Here is a 22,133-nt window from a genome sequence, read left to right as displayed (position 1 = left end):
AGAAGTTGTGGTCAAATATAGCACAGCGTCGGAAACCAAATATAGCACCAAGCACGTGCCAGGCACAGTCCTAAGTGATTCATGTGAATTAGCTCGTTTGATGGTTTTCCTGTATCATAACAATTACTATCACATTTCTACAGATGAGAAAATGGAAGTTTCAGAATTCCAATACCATTTCCTACGAAGGTAATGAGGTGGCATTCAAGCTGATGTCTGCCTGATACCGACTGCCACACCATTGTGTGATTCAGAAACACTGCATCGTAATGCAGCTGTAAACTCATCTATGGAATCAGCCTTTCTTCTTTTGAAATTTTATTTTAATTGGGGGAGTCTTCATGGTTTACAGTATAGCCTTTAGCACATAGTCACAACCTCTCACCTTCCTTTTATTGGTTTCTAAGAGACACAACAGGACCCCAGTATCTCTCCATCCTCTTGTTCCCTCTTTCCCCAGAGTCCTTTACAAATGCCATGCCCAGGCCGTTTCACCAGAGTTTTCCCTTTACTGCCCTTTGTTCTTAAGTTCAATCTGTAAGTGAGGTAGAATCAGTCTCTCTTGTTGACTTACCTACTAATGGCTATTCTGATATTACTAGTTAGTGATTTCCTTATTTGGGTCTTCCTGGGAGACTTAAGTTTGGCTAGATCAATATTATGAGCATTTTGTTATTAAGCAATAATGAACAAATGTATCATGAACACATATTCCCAAAGGGAAATTGTATTTCCCAAGGAAAGGAGAGCAAAAGAGGAGTGCATATGCATATACTTGTGTATGTGTGTATGTGTGCAAATATATGTGTGTGTGTGTGTGTGTGTGTGTGTGTGTGTGTGTACTAGGTCAAAGTGAATTTTCAGGATTTAGGGTGCTTGAGAAAGAGAAAAAAAATACAGACTTCATACATTTTCACACACTTAAATTGCTTTAGGAGACTAAATATTGGTATTTTTATCCGGGCTTTCCTTATTTGAGTGCATTGATGCTGAATAACGTGAGTACTGATTTCAGCCACAAACCTAGTTCTGAGATTGGAGACACTACTCAGAGGGTGGGGTGTGAGCCTGGCCATCCGCGTATACCCGTGTGGGAGCTCTGATACCACATCGCCCATGGGAGGTGACCTAGTAGTCACCAAAGTTGTGGTGCTGCAGTTTCTCCCCCTCTTAGGAATTGTCTTGGCTCAACTGAAAACAATGGGAGATGAAGGAACATTGACTGCAGATGAATCATGTTCACACAGGTTGATAAAAATGTACCGGTAGTGGGGGCGGTTGGACTGCACAGAGGCCGCATTAACTGAAATGATAAATAGACCCGATGAGGGAGCCAGGTGGCAAGACTGTCGTCGGTGTGACTGCAGACACGGAGGCCTAGGGATGGAAGGAAACCTGGGACTGGTTTTCTGGAGTTTGGGGAGGCTGGGCCTGAAGAGAGGGGGTGTGATTGATCTTCTTGGGAAGGAGGTTCCAGCTGGAGTGTGCTTAATGGCGGCTTCTGGATTCTCCTGAAGAGCTGAATTGATGACAACTTTTGAGATGAGTAGCTCACACCTCCATCCCCATAAGCTTAAGATAAACCTTGATTTCCTGCTACTACTAAAATAACTTAAATTAAAAAAAAAAAGAAGGTTAAAGAAAAATGTACTCTTAGTGAAGGAATTAGTGGGAATAGAATGTTACTCGTCTACCAAAATAAAGGGATAATTGCAGTGTGGTGCTCTTCTTTGTTCAGAGATTTTCAGGAACCCATCTGTTCAGATTGTTTCTTTTTTATTATCATTACATCAACTAATTACATTAGGGAAAAGGGGTGCATTTTAATTAAAAGACTGTTTTAAGGAGTTATAATTCTACTCTTTGACTAAATGGCTTAACTTGGTGCCAGATATGCTGAAGTAAGCTACATTTCTGAAAATTGTTGTTTAGAAATTATTTGTATTAGCCACATTTTCAAGAAAATATATCTTGCCTTTTTATTTCACCTAACAGATAGGCTTTTTTATATTTCCGTTCCACTGAAGTATCATACTGTACTACCACTGTGATTATTTGATTTACTTATTCTTCAGAAAGAGGGTGTCTTTTTTTTTTTTTAACCAAAAAACATACATATTTCTTTGTGTCTGATGTATCTTTCTGTAGCTGATATTTTTGGAAAGTCAGTTGCAGAGGAACTTGGGGCAGGGAGGAAAAGCAACAGTGAGCCACAGGAAATAAATGCATCATCAGCATGATGGCTCAGATATTCCTGTAGTATAAACTCATTTCCATGAGAGGAAAAATTTATTCAGATAAATTACGGGGATGCCATAAACATCAACTATATTAATTTGGGGCTATACATCCCTTTCTTTGCATCTCTCATATCATTGAATATTTTATTCTTCCAAAGTATTCTAAATAACAGCCTTTAGACAGACATGAATATAAATATTTGGTAACATGTAACCAAGTCATTCTGAATGGAAATAGGAATATAAAGAAATAATGTCAAAGAACAAAATAATGAACGCTTAGAAATCAAAAGAGGCAGATAAGGCCTTGCCTGGTACAAGACATGATGGAATGTCAGAATTTAAAATTATGACTCTTCAGTATTAAAACAGCTTTTTAGATTCAAAACTCTCTGATTGAAATGTTGAACCGTATTTACTCTAAGAGGTGCAGTGAAAAAATTATTATAGGAGTAACTTTTGTATAGAAAAATGCCTGAATTTATGCAGTTGAAAACTAAGGCAACACAATTTTGCTAATCAGTATATGCATTCATGAAATTATGACTTACACATATTAGACATGCAACAAATATAGTTTGAATAAGTGAATGAAGATACCACTTTACTTCAATTTTCAATAAGATGATGACTCCCTAGGAGCATCAGCATTGCGATTTTTGGTTACTGTTGTTTCCTAGGCAAGTTGGCAAACTAAAATGGATTAGATTAATACCAGCAGGAATGTACCTGTGTGAAGAGGATAGGTCCACATTTATGGAATCTCATGACTCAAGGGGCTTAGTTCTCAAGAAACTTTTAAGGCTTTCAATTCAAAACCGATAGGAGGTGTGGCTTGGCAGTCATAGCAGTCTTTTCGTAGTTCTCCTGAACAACTAGAAACCAAACACACACACACAGACACACACACACACAGAGACACACACAGACACACACACACACACAGACACACACACACAGAGACACACACACACACATACACAGACACACACACACAGACACACACACACACAGACACACACACACACACACACACTCACCACCACCACCACCACCAACACCACCACCACCAATCTCAGCAAACAAAAATGGAGATTTCCCAAGATACTACATATCTGGAGGTGGGTGTGTGCATGTGTGGCCAGATACTGGGAAAGGGGACCAGCAGAAAGTTTCAATATGGAAGAAAGTGTGATTTCTGGCACTGTCGCCGTCACCGTCTGCGTAGCTCTGCAGTGTGGTGCAGTGAAGTAGCAGACCCGAGAATCTCTGAGTTTTAACCCTTGACCACAGGGTAATCAGGTGCCTTGCTGCTCAAAGAGACTCGCCAGTATGGCTGAGAAATTGACTCAGCTGGCCCAGGATGCGGATAAAGAGCATGATTGCTGGTATCGGAGAGAATCCATCTCATAGACACAGGGTTGGTTCAACATGTACAGATCATTGAATGTAAAACACCACATCTACAAAAACTGATAAAAATCACATAGTTATTTCAATAGATGCTGAGAACATATTAGACAATATTCAATAGCCACTAATAATGATGAGCACCCTTAAGAAATGTGGTAAAGAAGAAAAGTTCCTCAAAATAATAAAAGCCACCCATCGATGACAAATCCAAAGTTAGCAGCAGACTCAATAGGGAAAAATGGGAAGTTGTTCCCCTATAATTTGGAGCTCTCTACTACTGTTTACTCTCACCACTACTATTCAACATTATCCTAGAAGTCCTTACCAGTGCAGTCATGCAAAAAAAAAGAGCAGAGTCAATCACCAATACATTAGAATTATCTCCTTACCACGTTTGTCAAAATAACAGTGATAACTGCCACTTTTCGAGAGTCTAACATAAGCCAGTTCCTCTTTCATGGTTTATATATTACTGCAGAGATGCTGTTCCCCATCACAGAAGCGCAAAGGCAACACTAAGCTAAGAGAGATGGACTGTCATGCACAAAGCCACACAGGTTACTGAATTTCGTGCTGTGATGAAAACACCTACACCTAGGCTGTTTTGGGTATGATCGACTAAATCCCTCCAAATATATATCTGACGTACAGAAAATCTTGTGAGGTTACCAAGTCCAGGCAGATCAAATTGGTCCTGTATCAGTTTCCATGCAGGTAAATAGTTCAGTGAGGATAACAGAAATGCAGAGCTAGGTGCAAGCAAGATAGCTCCCATGGTTAGTGCACGTTTGGGCTGGCGCAGTTTAGCTTTGAGCTTGACTTCTACTGCATCTGAGGAAATTTCAGTGTGTGGTATCTCTCCTGCTCATTGAACGAAAAAGTGACCAGGAGTGCACAAGGTCAAGGCTCATCAAAATAATGTTTTAGTGTGATTATGAAAATAGTTGAAACGTAGGGCCCCTTCTAAAAAGGCACAAAGATCTGTGTATCGTATTGAGAGAATTGCTGATCTAGGTCAGTTCATCTAAGGATGCCTTGCAGATCTGCTATTTAGCTAAATGCCTGCTCATGTTTTTGGGGAAAACTAGTACATCCCATCAAGTATACTAGGTATAATTAAGATGGGGAAAAGCTACATTATTGAGATCTATGTGTATGATTTTAAGCGATCTCGTTTTTTAATCTTCCCCCACTACAAGTAAAAACTCAGCAATTCTCTTCTGCCACCCTGCTAAATATGTCCTTGCCTGTGTTAGAAATGATCATTTTGGGGAGTCGGGCTGTAGCGCAGCGGGTTAAGCGCAGGTGGCGCAAAGCACAAGGACCGGCATAAGGATCCCGGTTCGAACCCCGGCTCCCCACCTGCAGGGGAGTCGCTTCACAGGCGGTGAAGCAGGTCTGCAGGTGTCTATCTTTCTCTCCCCCTCTCTGTCTTCCCCTCCTCTCTCCATTTCTCTCTGTCCTATCCAACAACAACAACAACAATAATAAGTACAACAATAAAACAACAAGGGCAGCAAAAGGGAATAAATAAATAAAATAAATATTAAAAAAAAAGAAATGATCATTTTAAAATTCATTTAATAATGATCAACTACAAGAAATGACCTTGTAGTAAAATTTAGTAAATATTTTTATAAAATATTTAATATTTATTTGGTCTACCAGGAAGCCGTAGTTTTGAACCATTTCACCGCCTTGATCCTTCAGTGAGCACATGAGTGGGGGTACTCCCTACCCCCAGTTGCCAATGTCAGGAGTCTATGGAGCCCCCCTGATCAGCCCTCTCATTCTGCAAGTACTGCCAATCATTCTTCAGAGCCCCCCCCCCCCACTTCTGTTCTTTCTTCTCTTACTCTGAACACACGTTTTACCCTTCAGCCTGCAATATTCTAACTACCTTTCAATTCTCCCTCCCTCCTCTTTTTATTTATACTCTTGGGATGTCCTTCACATGAGTATCTGAGTGACTATCTAACATGTAAAATCCAAGTAAGCACTTTTCTGCCCCTTAAGGTCTTAATTTTAAAGTAATTTACAAGGAGTAGCTCTTAAACAACCCCCTTCCCTCTTCTAAATATTTCAATTATTAGGTCCTTGCATCTGTAGATTATTTGCCCAAGCTTCCCTCCTCCCCATAAGGGGGTTAATGGTTTACAGTAAGTGCAGTTATTGACACATGGGTAAAATTTCTCAACTCAACAAGATAGGTGTCTGCCACCTCCTCCACTGTCACCTCCACTCTCACCTCCTCCAATGTCTAGAACTAGAACCTGAGAGCCACCCACCCACCCACCCAGCTACACAGAGTCCTGTACTGGGTGCAATACACCAAACCCAGTCTGAGTTAACTTTGTGTTTCCCTTCTGTTCTTATTTCTCAGGTTTTTCAAAAAATGAGATCATCCCACATTCATCCTTCTCTTTCTGGCTTATCTCACTTAACATAATTTTTTCAAGCTTCATCCAGGGTGATGTGAAAAAGGTGGCTTCCATTCTCAATAGCTGAGTATTATTGTACTGTGTATTCTAATATATATATATATATATATATACATATATATATATATATACATATAGAGAGTATATATACATATATATAGTATGTATATATATACATATATAGTATATATATAAATATCACAACTTTCTTAGCTACTCATCTCTTATTGTACATCTGTGTTGGTTCCAAATTTGGGTTATTACAGATCTCTTATCTTGACACTAGAATAAATGCTGCTTTTTTTCTTTCCATTCATTCTCCTTTTATCCACTATTAACTTAGATGTCAACTCTTTTGCAATAATTTTCCTTAACAAAGCTTTTCTTACTTAAATTATATTTCCATATGTTTCTTGAATAATCTGTATATTCTCTTTCAAAATACTATTTGCCACTTTTCATTTATAATTTCTTTCTTAGTATCTTTTATCATCCTGAGTATTTTAGCTTGGTGTGGGTAAGAACTTTGCCAATTTTATCTTCATTGTATCCCTGATATCTATAATAATGTTTAGCCTATAGCAAGAATTAAAAAAAAATTAGTTTGATGGTTGAGTAACTGGTAGATCTTTTCTCTTTGTTTCTATTGTATGTTGTATGTATTACTTTCTTGTTCACTGTTGTAATGAAGTTGGAAATTGTCCCTTGAATTAATTATTTATTGTCTTGTGCTATTTTTATTGATTATTATAAGGTTATTGTTATATATTATTGCTGTGCCAAGATAGATCAAACAGTGACTCTCATATTACCACATCTTCCCTTGGAAAATTGTCTTCACTCAGGAAAATGATCCAAGAAGATAACCAGAAATACATGTGCTTTATAGTTTTTCCCCCTGGAAATTCTGATTTGGTTGTTTAGTTTATAATGAGCTTGACAGATTACTTTGAGGCCCTATTCAATTTGGAAGTCAACAAGGACCTTATACTAATTATCCTCCTTATTTATTTAAAAAATAGTTAAACAATGTTACCCCCTTATAAATATATATATACATATATATATGTATATATATATATACATATATATATATACTATAATGCATCAATAGTTCCACAGCACTACTGTGTGTAAGTAAACCCAAGGGTAAGCGCTACTTACTATGATTAAGTGGGCTTTATAAGTTCAAATACTTCTTTTTTCAGTTTTAAAAATTATTTTAGTGGGTGAGAACATTCTTCAGATTTTCAAAGCAGAACTTAATTTATTTTAATGAGAGAGATACTGAAAGATAGGTGACCCATAGGTAATAGATAGATAGATAGATAGATAGATAGATAGCTCTGATTTATGATGGGACTGGAGATTAGACCTGGGGTTTCACAGTTTTGGCATAAAAGTCATTCCATAACCATTATGCTATATCCTCATCCCTCAAATATTTATTTTTTTGAATCTATTTATTTCCTTTAATAAGAGAGAAAGAACAGTACAGAAAAGAGAGATCCAGAGTACTGCTCAGCTCTGGCTAATTGTGGTGCTGGGGATTGAACCTAAGACCTCAGAGCCTCAAGCATGAAAATATTTTGCATAACCATTATGCTGTCTCCTCTGCCCTGAAATATTTATTTTCATCTATGTGTGGTTCACTGTTAAATTTGTATTCATTATGGACATGGTAATTCTCTAAGATGATTTGTATTTTGTTTGAAGGGTACATTTCATCTCAATTAAGTAGTATTTGTTTTACTGTAATTACTAAATATTTACATGGTAAAAACAAAATGAGGTAATATGCTATGCTGTGCAATTTATGCTTCATCTTTGTAGAATTTAAAATTCTAAAATAATGGACAATAAAATGAATTTTATTGGGCTATATTTAAAAGCCAAATCATACTCAGCATAATTGTGAATTTACATATTCTTGTTGTAAACACTACTTGGGAATGAAAATGCTGAAATCAGTATCATTATTAATTTTGTTGAATATGGTACAACATTAAACAATACTATATGAGTAAAATAAAATCTACTATTTATTTAAAGGCTACATGAAAGGGGCCGGGTGGTGGCACACTTGGATGAACGCACACTTTACAGTGCCCAAGGACCTGGGTTCAAGCCCCCAGTCCCCACCTGCAGGGGGAAAGCTTCACAAGTGGTGAAGCAGGGCTGCAGGTGTCTCTCTGTCTCTCTCCCTCTCAAGATACCCCTTCTTCTCAATTTCTGGCTGTGTCTATTCAATAAATAAATAAAAGATAATTTATATTTAAAAAGCTACATGAAAAATTATGTAATAAGATGTTTATCTTATAGGTATTATTTTAATACACAGTAGGTTTTTAGTTACTGAAATATCTTTACTTTTCCCAAATAAAGTAACAGAGGGTTAAAGATCATCTACAAACACTTTCACTCAGCATTATCTGTCATACTTTTGTGACTTTGTACTATGATACTGTGAGGTGCCTTCTCAGAGGACATAGACGTGGAGAGGTGGTGAGTAAGAAGACACAGATCAGAGGAAAGGAGAGGAAAAGAGGAAACTGCTTGCCTTTCTCCCGACTTTAATAGTTCTGTGATGCCTTTTGTGTTCTTCACAGGGTTTTACATAGTAGATCTTTATATTAGTTCTTAAGGGGTCTCATTATTTAAAGTTTCTATAAAGGCATAAATTCAGTAATTTGTGTTTCTTTTAAAATGTATGCACTTCTATGACCTACTGAATATGAATTAATTAATCTGCTACATATTACATATACATATATATCATATACATATACATCAAATACATATACATCACATATACATCATATATACATATACATCATATACATATACATCATATACATATACATCACATATACATCATATATACATATACATCATATACATATACATCATATACATATACATCACATATACATCATATATACATCATATATACATCATATATACATATACATATACATCATATACATATACATATACATCATATACATATACATATACATATACATCATATACATATACATCACATATACATCACATATACATCATATATACATATACATCATATACATATACATCACATATACATCACATATACATCATATATACATATACATATACATATACATATGAAACGTAATCAGAAGCTTCTCTTCTTCTTCCCTCTCTCCCCCTTTGTCTCCCTCTCCCGTCCCTCTCTCTCCTCTGCCTTTTCTCCCCCGTCTCTCCCCCTCCCTCTCTCTCTTTCTTTCTCCCTTTCTTTCTCTCCCTCCCTTCCTTTCTTTCTCTCTCTCTCTTTCTTTCTTTCTTTCTTTCTCCCTCCCTCCTCCTTTCTTTCTCTCTCCTTCCCACCTCTCTCTCTCTCCCTCCCTCCTCTCTTTCACCCTCCCCCCTTCCCCCTGCAGGGCCCACTGCTCCTGGCAGGCAGCCATTTTTTTTTTTTTAATCTCTGGGAAGTGGGGAATTGAACCCAGCTCCTTGCACATAATACTATGTGTGTTTAACCCGCTGCACTACTACTGCCTGCCGCCCCCCATTATTTATGATTTATTTTTTTCCTCTTCTCTTCTTTCTTACTTTTCCAGGACATATTTCCCTTTACTGATATCGTACTTATTTCTGGGAACCAGCTAGTGGTGCTTGTAGCAGAACGCACACCACCACCTTTGAATACGGGCGTAAAGCTTCCAGTTCCCAACTGAAGGCAGAAGCTTGGGGAGCAGAGCAGAGCAGTGCTGCAGGCATCTCTCTTTCTCTTTATCTCCCTCTATTTCTCTCTTCTCTCTATCAAAAAAAGGTAGAGAAAGGGGGTGGGAGGTTGGGAGTATGGTCATCATGGGAGCACCAAGCCCCAACAATAACCATGGTTACAACAACAACAACAAAAAAACACCATTTATGTCTGAAGTTTATATTTAGCAAGAAACATGATAGATCATTGAGTATTTTATCAGAGCAATTAAGCTATGATCAGGTTACTTAGAGTCTATTTCATTAAGGCAAGTTATTTTTTATGACTAAACCATTTGCTTACAAATTAAAATGAAAGAGTTCACAATAGAGAATGATAGAATGATAGAATTGGGGGGGGGTTGCACCTGGTTGAGAGCACATGTTGCAATGCTCAAGGACCCGGGTTCAAGCCCCTAGGCCCCACCTGCAGGGGGAAAGCTCTACAAATGGTGAAGTAGGGCTGCAGGTGTCTCTCTGCCTCTCTCCCTCTCTATCTCCCCTTCCTCTTGACTTCTGGTTGTCTCTATCCAATAAAGAAAATTAAAAAATTTAAAAAATAGAATGATAGAACATGTTATATCCAACATAAAATAATGTTGATAACAAATAAGGACAAAAATTACTAATTTATAATGAGAGACAATACATTATTACAAAGTGATTATTCATGTAAAATATAAAACAGAACTTAATGTATATTTGTGGAAATGCACTAGAAGTGTTTGTAAGAATATTTTAAGTCATATTCAGAACAGAACTGGGTAATGGATGAAGAATGTTTTAGCCTGTAGTCCTTTATATTTTTAATATTTTTATTTGCATTATAGTCCTGTATGGAATTCAAATCTTTAGAAATAAATTAAAGAATTTTAGATATGCTCATTTTACAAAAATGACTGGTAATCTAGAGTTCTGAGATAAGAATTTCAATAGTCACATCATGAAATGTATATATACATGGCTAAGAAAATCAGACATTCACCGAGCCCCAGCAATGACCCTGGAGGCAAAAATATAAATAAATAAATAAATTAATTAAATTAAAAAATAAAATCAGACATTGAGGGCAGGGGAGACAACACAGTAGTCATGCAAACAGACTCTCGTGCTGTGCGCGGCTCTGTGGTCCCAGCCTTAATCCCCTGTCCCACCATAAGCCAGTGCAGAACAGTTCACTGGAAAAAAGAAAATCAGACATTGAAATGAGTGCTCTTTTTCCTTCATGACCCATTCCTTTCCTTTTCCTCGAATAATCTTCTTTTCCCTTTCTCCCTAAAGGTCTTATTCGTTTGCAAGAACTCATCAAAGCTCCTTCAAGGTACAATCTTCGACTTAAAATCCGTCAGCTACCTGCTGACACAAAGGATGCAAAGCCGCTGCTGAAGGAGATGAAAAGGGGGAAGGAATTCCACGTGATCTTTGACTGTAGCCATGAAATGGCAGCAGGCATTCTGAAACAGGTGATCTATTTATTTCTTTGTTTAATAATGACCAACAAGACAGTAGGATAAGAGGGGCACAGTTCCCACCACCAGAGTTCCGTATGCCACCCCCTCCCCTGACAGCTTTCCTATTCTTTATCCCTCTGGGAGTCTGGACTCAGGATCATGATGAGTTGCAGAAGGTGGAGGGTCTGGCTTCTGTCATTGCCTCTCTGCTGGACGTGGGGTATAATTCTACACCAGTCCCACCACCCAAGTTCTGTGTCCCCATCTCCTCCTATGATAGCCACCATTGTTCTCCCAAGATCACAGATATTGGTTGACTATATATTTACTGTTTTTTCCAAGCACTGCTCAGCTCTGTGGTACTAGATAGAGATTACACCTGGGACCTTGGCGCCTCAGGCATGAACATCTTTTTGCATAGCCATTATGGAATTTCCCCAGTCTTTGGGCTAACGGTATGTTTCTCCTTTTTCAAGTTCCTGTGTTTCAACTCCCTATATTCCACATGTGAGTGAGATACTTCCATAGTTGGCTTTCACTTCCTTTCTTGCATCACAAAGCATAATCACCTCCCATTCCATCCATGTTTGCAGGCTGGGTGGTTGTGCACTGGGTTCAGCGCACATAGTACCATTTTTGCCTCAAAGGCCACAATATCGTGTTTGTTTCTTTTTTTTTTAATATTTTATTTTATTTATTTATTCCCTTTTGTTGCCCTTGTTTTATTGTTGCAGTTACTATTGTTGTTGTCGTCGTTGTTGGATAGGACAGAGAGAAATGGAGAGAGGAGGGGAAGACAGAGAGGGGGAGAGAAAGACAGACACCTGCAGACCTGCTTCACCGCCCTTGAAGCGACTCCCCTGCAGGTGGGGAGCCGGGGGCTCGAACCGGGATCCTTATGCTGGTCCTTGTGCTTTGCGCCACCTGCGCTTAACCTGCTGCGCTACAGCCCGACTCCCCAATATCATGTTTCTAACGGCTGAGTTTTACTACACTGAGTATATGCCCAGTAACTTTTTTTTTACTTTCTGTGTTTATAAGACTCCAATGAGTGATTTTTCCCCCATTGTTAAAGGCTTTTTCTCTCTAACTTTAAGTACTCCTCCTATATTTTTTTCTGAGATTTTAAACTTTTTAAAAATTTTTTAAATATATTTATTTTATTTATTTATTCCCTTTTGTTGCCCTTGTTGTTTTATTGTTGTAGTTATTATTGTTGTTGTCGTTGTTGGATAGGACAGAGAGAAATGGAGAGAGGAGGGGAAGACAGAGAGGAAGAGAGAAAGACAGACACCTGCAGACCTGCTTCACCGCCTGTGAAGAGACTCCCCTGCAGGTGTGGAGCCGGGGTTCGAACTGGGATCCTTATGTAGGTCCTTGTGCTTTGCGCCACCTGCGCTTAACCCGCTGCGCTACAGCCCGACTCCCGAGATTTTAAACTTTTAATCAGAAAAATGAAAAGGCATGCAACATAGAAGCACACAGACCATTTGGGCATAGACAGATGAGCTCATTAGAAGCTGTTTCCACTTTTATTTACTTCTAAGGCAGCACCTTCACTTCATTTCTAAGCCAACCCTACCTCTCTTATAACTTCCCAGAGTGTGTACTTTTTCCTCTTCCCTGTTGCGTAAGGGAAACAGGGCCCCACTTCCTCAGGTGTTCTTCAAATTCTCTTCCCTCTTAGTTATAGGGCAACAACAAAGGTTCTTGATCACAAAAGTTCTGGGTCCTGGTGGAACTAGGATTCAGAACCTTCTGGTTATCTTCTCTTAACATTTCCCCCCTGTGGGAGAATGGGCCAAAATTCTTTTGGGGTGCATCAAGAAGGAGTTTTGGCTTCTACAATTGCTTCTCAAAGGGACCCGGATGTTGGCCGGTAGATCTGTACTCCTAGTCTTTCTCTGTCTTTTCCTAGTGCAGAGGTGAGGTATAGGGATACATAGGTGAGGCTGTCTGCCCAGGGAAGTCAGGATGGCATCATAGTAGTGTCTGGAACTTGCTTGGGAAAGGCAGTTAGATATAAAGTGGAACAAAATGGTTAATGGGATCAAAGAGTGAAATTAGAGCCCATGAGAATAGAACGCTAGAGTGGAATGAAGCTAGGGTGTTTATTTTAGGTATGTTTTCAGGGGTCTTGGACTTTAGTAATCTTGTCTTAGGCTTAAAAGTTAACTTGAAAGTGGACTAGATATATTGTCTCTGAGGATGGTATCAGTGTTAAGAATGAAACTTGATTCCAGGGTTAGGGAAGGGAGTGTCTTGAAACTTGAAAACATACATAAATAAAATTAACTATTTACCATATTACTCTGACCTGGGTCCTATGTATATTGATATTTAGCATAGGAGCCTGTGTTATCTCCAGGTCCCTGTCAGTCTGAGCTCACAGTTCATGGTCACAACTGGGAACATTCTAGGCTGCACTCATTATAGGACCAGTCTTCCTGAAGTGGCAGGATAAGATGACCCAGAATTCCTACAGAGAGTGGTACAGTCCTTACCATTGCTAGTTTGTAGTTAAGATAAGATTCTAGCGAGGCCCACAGAAGGGCTAATTCGGACATTCCCTATAGAAGTGACCAAACAGGAAGTCTTTAAGTCACTAAAATTTTTAATATATTTTTTACCTAATGTATATTTATTTTTAAAATCAAAAGTGCTGTGGTTATATAGTTTAATTTTATCTTTCTTTATTTATTGGATAGAGACAGTCATAAATCAAAAGGAAAGGGATAGATGGGGAGAGAGACAGAGACACCTGCACCCGCTTCATTAATTGCAAAGCTTCCTCCCTGCAGGTGGAGAACAGGGGCTTGAACCCAGATCCCGGAGCATTGTTAACATGTGAGCTCAACCAGGTGCATGACCACCCAGCCCTTACTTATATAGTTTAGAAAACTCACCTGAGCACAATTTTTAAAATAAAAAACAAGAGTTATTTTTAATTGTCTAAAAAGAAAATTTTGTATTGTGTATCTTTAAAACATTGTTTTAAACTGTGAAGTTATTTTCAGATGACAGTAGTACTGTTTGTTAATGTATATATTGATTTATGAACTAAGTATTTCTGTTTTATATTGAAGTGGTCACAGAAGCTATTTGTTATTCAATGATATGTAAGAGAAAAAAGGGAACTCAGCTTAATTGTATCCTACATGTCTGAGACCCTGGGTTCATTCCCTACTTGTATAGAATGAGAGTAATGATTATAATAATAAAAGAAAACCTCACTTGGAGAGTAATACTGATTTAGATGTCAGACTATATCCCATAGAATATAGATGTAAACATAAAATGCCTGCTATAATATGGTTAGTTTATTAAGCAGATGTTTGTTTAGTGTTCTAATATAAATGTTAATTCCACAACTGTAAAGTATTTAATTGGATCTGGAAAATTGCTCTAGTGTTATATTTGAATAGTAAAGCATCTGAATGATGTTTGCATCTGTGTTAGTAATGAACACAGTGCTATCATAAATAAAGCACTGAAATGTAGAATAAAGAATTGCTTCTCCTATATAAGAGCAAAATAATTCTTGATCACATCTAGAATTCAAAAAAGCTTTTTCTTTGCTGAAGAGAATTTCACTCTTCCCTTTGTCATTGACATAGGTAATCACCTGCTCCCCCCACCCAATTTCCAGTAAGATATAAAAGTTATCTTCTCTCTTGAGTAACTTATTTCACTGTCTGCAAGGTTAGAGTACCTGTCACCTTTAGTAATAAAATTTATTCTTTATTAATGGCCTATGTCATTCTTTTTTATTATTTTTTTATTATAAAAAGGAAACATTGACAAAACCATAGGATAAAAGGGGTACAGCTTTGCACAATTCCTACCACTAGACCTCGGTATACCATCCCCTCCCTGATAACCTTCCTATTCTTTAAGCCTCTGGGTTTATGGACCCAAGGTCATTGTGGGATGCAGAGGTTTGAAGGTCTGGCTTCTGTAATTGCTTCCCCGATGAACATGGGCATTGACAGGTAGATCCATACTCCCAGCCTATCTCTCTCTTTCCCTAGTGGGGAAGGGCTCTGGGGAAGCAGAGCTCCAAGGCACATTGGTGGAGTTGTCTGTCCAGGGAAGTCTGGTCGCATCCTGCTAGCATCTGGAACCTGGTGGCTAAAAAGAGAGTTAACATACAAAGCCACACAAATTGTTGACCAATCGTGAACCTAAAGGCTGGAATAGTGCAGATGAAGAGTTGGGGGGTTCTCCATTTTGTAGATAGCTAGTAGGAATATTTTAGTTATATTTCAAAGGGCCAGTAGCTATACTAGTATTTTTTGTTCGTTTTTTGCCTGAGCCTGAAATCTGATATGCAGGTGTATCCTAATTATTGTCTGGGGAGATGGTGTCATGGCCGGAAAAAGGACCAGAAAGCTGGATCAGGGAAGACAGTAGCTCCCTAATATGAGAAAGGGATATAAATATTACTGTAAACCCCATCAATTTGATGTGATCTGGGGCCATAATTAGCTTAGGAGCCTGTGTGACCTCTGCATCTCTCTAGAGCTGAGCTCACATTCTGTGGTCATGAGTAGGAACATTCCAAGCTGCCCCAATATCAACCCATCTTCCTCAGGTGTAGCATAGAGTATGTTGTCCATCCTCCCTTTGGAGGATGGAACATTCTCTACCATTGTTGATCCAAGTTGAGGGCAAGGTCCTATGGGGACCCACAAAAGGGTCTATTTTGTTGTTCCTGATAGAAATGACCGGTAATAATGGAGAGAGGGATTTATTCAAGTTCTAGGCCCATCATGTCTGTTTGGGAATCTCAGGACTCCTCGATTAGGGCCCCAGCTGGTGCCTGATAGTGACTAAAGAGTCATCATTAACGTCTGTCAGTCTCTTGCCCTTATTCAGGTTTTTCAGTCCTGGCTTTGATAAGGTTAGCTTTGGAGTGAGTGAGAGAACTGTAATAGGAAGTAGGTGAGGAGGGTATCTAAGGCTAAGTAGACACTATTTTATTATGAACTTGATACTGACTCACTACAGACTATGGTGTATTTTTGCTTTCAGGTATATAATTTGCCCTAATTTATGGATACATGCGAACATATGCTCTATCTTAGGGGACTTGGTCTATATCTAGGTTTTGGGACTTTGTTAGGAAGTGAAGCTCCTGGAATGGAATTAGAGAATACCATGAAAGGAAAGGTCTCACCTGAGTGATGAGGATGAAGGGTTGGCATTTCATGCCTGACGTCTCTGTACACAGTCTGTGGTGAAGCATGTTGAGGTGGTAATCATTGCAGTGATTAGGCTGGAATTGGAAGATGCAATATTACTTGGCCTGATTTGAGAAAAGCATGCAGGGAAGTGAGCCCCACCCCAGAGGTTCCAGGATTGGGAGAAACATCGACTCTAGAGAAAGCAGGAGATTCCTGTTGTCTTAGGATTTAAGAAGACAATAGATAGTTATTGCATTAATCACATTGTTTGGCAATTAAGTTAACTTTGAAAAATCCCTTTGTTAGGATTTGCTAACACACATCACCATCACCATATTTTCTGTCCTTTGACATTATTTGTATATAGCTATACCACCAGTTGCTTCTGTTCTCCCTGGTCTAAGCTTTTAAGAGAGTCAACATATCAAAGACTCCGCCTATGTATTAAAAACATGCAGTCTGTGCTTTAAAAAGTTTGAGATATTCAATTAATTTTACCCCTCTCATATTTACTTAAATAGTGATTTATATGACTACAAATTAATAGGAGTGTACATAAACATCATTCCCACCACCAAAAGACTGTGTCCCATCCCCTTCCCCACCCCACCCCATGAAGCTGAACATCCATCCTCACCCTCCACTCAGGGTTTTTACTTTGGTGCCCTACTACCATTATTGGTTTCATTTACTTATTTAAACAGGCTGAGTTTCTAATAAACATCAAGCATCCGTGAATTTAAAGTCTTCCTGCCGTAAAACTGTAAAACTAAGTGTGTTTCCTAGGGCTGGATAGATCTCCGCCAAGGTAAATTGAGTGTACTAATTGTCAAACTTATGTTAAGAGCAAAAAGATCTCTATTCCACCTAGACTTGTCAGAGAATTCTCTATCACAGGGCTTAGATTCCCCTGTAGAAATGGTTTCTTGACTATTCTGTCATATAGAATAAATAGATCAAAGTGTACAAAGTCAAACATTAAGCCTAGACACTTGTAAAACAGTACAGATCATCTCCTACAATATCAAAAGAGAGAGATTAAATTTGATTTTAAGAAGTAGTAAATTAGGGGGCAGATGGTGGCCACCTAGTTGAGTGCACTTGTTATAGTCCACAAAGACCCCAGATTCAAGCCCCTGGTCTCAGCCTGTAGGAGGACAGCTTCAGGAGCGGTGAAGCAGGGCTGGAAGTGTCTCTCTCCCTCTCTATAACCCCTCTTCTCTCAATTTCTGACTGTCTTTATCAAATAAAAATAATTTAAAAAATCATAAAGAAGTAATAAATCAGGCCACTACAATTAGTGATCTGAATAAAATAACAGTAGCGTATTACTTTAAGAACAGACTAGTTGCGATTATATTCTGGACATCTGCACGCATTGACTTGCCATGCAATATTGTTAATACAACACCAGCTACATGTTGGAAATTTCTGATTATATTTTGATTATGAAGATTTAATCTGTATTATTATTATTATTATTTCGAGAAGAAATAACATGACAAATCAGTTTTGTCATTACTCATAATACTTATAAGATACTAATTTTACTCACTTTAATCTGCTTTGAAATGTGCATACAATTCATTCAAATAATTAACAAGATATAAATGACATAATTAAAAGAAGGCCCAGAACGAGCTCTCTTTCATAATCTCAGTGGAAATTATTAATGTTTCTTATTAAAGCACATTCTTATTGATCATACTTGTTAGTAATATTACAGTACAGTTATTTAATAAAGATAATTAACCTTTTCTATTTAAATTATACATTAGTCCATAACTGATTCTTATTTTCAGAAACAAATACAAAGGGAAAGTCAATGAAAGATACAAATTGTAAGCATCATCACTCACAGATTTCTTCTCAAAGTGATGAAAGGAAGTTTGCTTGGTAAAGAATACCACTATCTGGAGCAAATCTTTCCTGCCCACCGCCTTCTCATTAACCCCCTCACACTTGTTCCCAAAATGCAACTTCAAGAATTGGTTTATGATGTTCAAGTTTTCATATGATAAAAGAGGTTATCAAATCATCAGACAGGGAAAACTTTTATATTGTATAGATCCTAAATTGAATTTACATATTTTTGCATTTTAAAAAAATTATTATCAGTGATTCAGTAGTGATTTACAAAATTGTAAGATAATAGGGGTATAATCCCCCACTGTCCCCACCACCGGTTTTGTGTCAACACCTGTCTTCAGTGCACACTTTAAGTTCTCCCAAGGTCATAGATTTGGGTTGACTTTATCTCTCTCTCAATATCAATATATATATATCCTGTAAGTATTTTCCAGATTTACTTCCCTTTCAGTGACTATATAATAGCAAAGATACTTGGTGACAAGTGTTTTGGGTCCCAGTGGAATTGGTGTCCAGAATCTCAAAGTGTTTTAATCTGCATTTCTCTAATGATGGAAGTGGAGCGTTTCTGCATATGTCTGTGAGCCATGCGTATCTCTTCTTTACAGAAATGTCTCTTCATACCTTCTGTCCAGTATTTTATCGGGTTGTCCCTTTTTCTCTTTATTTTGTTTCTGAATCAATTGTAATTTGTTATTAGTCATTTAAAATAATGATTAACAAGATTGTAGGATAAGAGGGGCACAGTTCCAAACAATTCTCACCGCCGCAGTTCTGTATTCCATCCCCTCCATTGGAAGCTTCCTTATTCTTTATCCCTCTGGGAGTATGGACCAAAATTCTTTATGGGCTGCAGAAAGTGGAAGGTCTGGCTTCTGTCATTGCTTCTCCACTGAACATGGGCGTTGGCAGGTGGATCCACACTCCCAGCCTGTTGCTCTCATTTCCTAGTGGGGCAGGGCTTTGGGGAGGTGGGGGTCCAGGACATATTGGTAAGGTCATCTACCCAGGGAAGTCAGGTTGGAGTCAAGGTAGCATCTGCAACTTGGTGGCTGAACGGCAGTGAGATATAAGCAGAATGAATATTTTAATAATCAAGAAACTAAAGGTAAGAATAGGGCAGATGGGGGAGTCAGGCGGTAACACAGCGGGTTCAGCGCCGGTGGTGCAAACCACAAAGACCAGTGCAATGATCCTAGTTCGAGACCCCTGCTCCCCGCCTTCTGGGGAGTCACTTCACAAGTGGTAGAGCAGGTCAGCAGGGGTCTGTCTTGTTACTCTTATTGTTGTCATTGTTGCTGGATAGGACAGAGAGAAATGGAGAGATGGGGAAGACAGAGAGGGGGAGAGAAAGACAGACACCTGCAGACCTGCTTCACCACCTATGAAGTGACTCCCCTGCAGGTGGGGAGCCAGGGCTTGAACGAGGATCCTTATGCTGGTCCTTGCGCTTTGTGCCACCTGCGCTTAACCAGCTGCGCTATTGCCTGGCCCCCATCAGTTTTCTTTATTTCCATACCTACACGGTATTTGATAAAGTAAAACATATCAATTAGGTTCATATATTGTTATCAATGAATCATTCTAGAGTTGGGAAACTTTGATTTATATTTATTAAGAAAGATTCATTTATTCCTCAGTTAACCTTCCAAAATGTTATTTAATCAGAGAAATTCTTGGGGTGGAGTGGGAGGGGGAGAGACCAGCAGTAAGTGTCGGACTGAGCTTCACGGGCGGAGTCAGATGACCCGGGACTCGTGGTTGAGCTGTACGCAGTATCTCTTTATTCATGCAGGATGCAGCACAATCTAAGCTGAGCTAGACTATACTAAAACTAAAAACGAACAATGCTGTCATTATATATACTTGCCAAGTAGGGTGTAAACAGGACGTGATGTAGAGAGGGTGGAGAGAAAAGTGACTGGTGAAAATCAGGGTGTAACAAGGAGGGGGGCGGAGCAAAAACACATCATGAACCAGTGGGGATTAAACCAATGCCTTGCAGTGGTTATGTAAATAGAATACAGTGGTTGTGTAAATAGAATGCAGTGTTAAGCAGGGGGGATTAAACCAAATGAAACAGAAGGGGTTTTTAGAAGCAGAATTAGAAGCAGACCAACAAGTACGCATCTGCTTCATATCATGGATGACTCTCTGAGTTTTATACCAAATACCATAAAGATGCGACAGAGAATTAAAGGATGAATGAATAGTATATTGATTGCCCTGTCCTCCTCCGTTCTCTACTTTCACTACTCATTCTAAAAAGTAAACCTTTAGGCCAGGGATTTGGTTTAGTTTTAGTGCTCAGACATCAGACCCTGCGTTCTCTCTCTAGAGTTCTCTACCTCAGTAAATAATGAGATGATATTGGGAGCCGGCTGGTGGCACACTGGGTTGAGCACACATTTTACAGTGTGCAAGGACCCAGGTTTGAGTCCCCAGTCCCCACTGCAGAGGGAAAGCTTCACGAGTGGTGCAACAGTGCTGCAGGTGTCTGTCTCTTTCCCTCTCTATCACCCGTTTCCCTCTCAATTTCTGACTGTCTAGCCAGTAAATAGATAAAGTTAAATTAAAAAAAATTAAAAATGAGATAATATTATTTTGTATTGCTTAAGATACATATTTTCAGACCATTATTGAGTCATCACTTCTACTAATTTATAAACTATTTGGTGATTGTTTTTTCTAAGTTACCTTTCCTGCTCAATTTCTAGGCCAGTTTTTATTAATAATTATCTTCAATTATAGAGAGACACTTTATATGTTTCAGCCTTTATTCAAATCCTGTCTAATGGAACAGCTCATGTAGAAATGCAGATTTGATCCTAGATCACTGGTTACTGTCCATCGATGAGCATGGAATCCTCAGGGTACATGTAGCTAGGACAAGCACTCAGTGAATTAGTTTATATAGTTTGTTGTTTCTGTTAGATAAAACTAAAAATAGTTGATTCCTACTAAAAGGTCTTCACCGAACTAAAATTGCGTAATTTTTCCGTTATCATTTCCTACTATTCACTTGACAAACATCCATTTCAAACCACTGTCTTTCTAGAGGGGAACATTGACGTGTAAGACTGGAAGTTGTAAAAGTCCTTGTTTCAAAATGGATAGTTGAAGCTTGACAATGGCTATAAAAGTGTGGAATAAAACAGTTGTTTGGGACAGGCAGTAGCGCCCCTGAGTGAGCACACACACGACCTTGTGCGAGGAGCTGGGCTCAGTCCCCTGGCTCCACGGGGAAGCTGCACAAAAGATGAAGCAGGGCTGCAGGTGTCTCTCTTGTCCCTCTTCAGTCATCTCTTCTCTCTCTCTCTGTCATCTCTCTCTTTCCTCTTCCCTTTTAATTGCTCTCTCTGTATCTATGTAAAATCAATGAATTAATTAATTAAAGAAATATTTAAAAAGAAGTAGAAGAAAATACAAGTTATCAATTGACCTATTAATAAAAGTGCTTAAAAATATTTCTTTCTGGGAGTCGGGCGGTAGTGCAGTGGGTTAAGCACAGGTGGCGCCACACAAAGCACAGGACTAGCATAAGGATCCCAGTTCGAGCCCATAGGCAGTGAAGCAGGTCTGCAGGTGTCTACCTTTCTCTCCCCCCTCTGTCTTCCCCTCCCCTCTCCATTTCTTTCTGTCCTATCCAACAACAACGACAGCAATGACAACAACAATAATAACTACAACAACAATAAAAAAACAACAAAGGCAACAAAAGGGAAAATAAATAAATACAAAAAAAATTGAAAAAAAAATTCAGGGCCGGGTGGTGGTGCATCTGGT

General features: G+C 38.7%; 1 protein-coding gene across 5 annotated transcripts in view; it reads left to right on the top strand.

The window, feature by feature from the left end:
• Positions 1–22,133, top strand: part of GRIK2 (glutamate ionotropic receptor kainate type subunit 2) — a 653,698-nt gene that overhangs the window by 285,217 nt on the left and 346,348 nt on the right. For all 5 annotated transcript variants that reach the window (XM_007523908.3, XM_007523909.2, XM_060190711.1 and 2 more), the window contains exon 4: positions 11,123–11,304. In XM_007523908.3, the coding sequence (XP_007523970.1) occupies positions 11,123–11,304 (182 nt within the window). The remainder of the gene's footprint in view (positions 1–11,122; positions 11,305–22,133) is intronic.

The sequence above is a fragment of the Erinaceus europaeus genome, chromosome 4, assembly GCF_950295315.1.
Source record: "Erinaceus europaeus chromosome 4, mEriEur2.1, whole genome shotgun sequence".
NCBI classification, from domain to species: domain Eukaryota; kingdom Metazoa; phylum Chordata; class Mammalia; order Eulipotyphla; family Erinaceidae; genus Erinaceus; species Erinaceus europaeus.
This window is presented reverse-complemented; position numbering and strand designations above follow the sequence as displayed.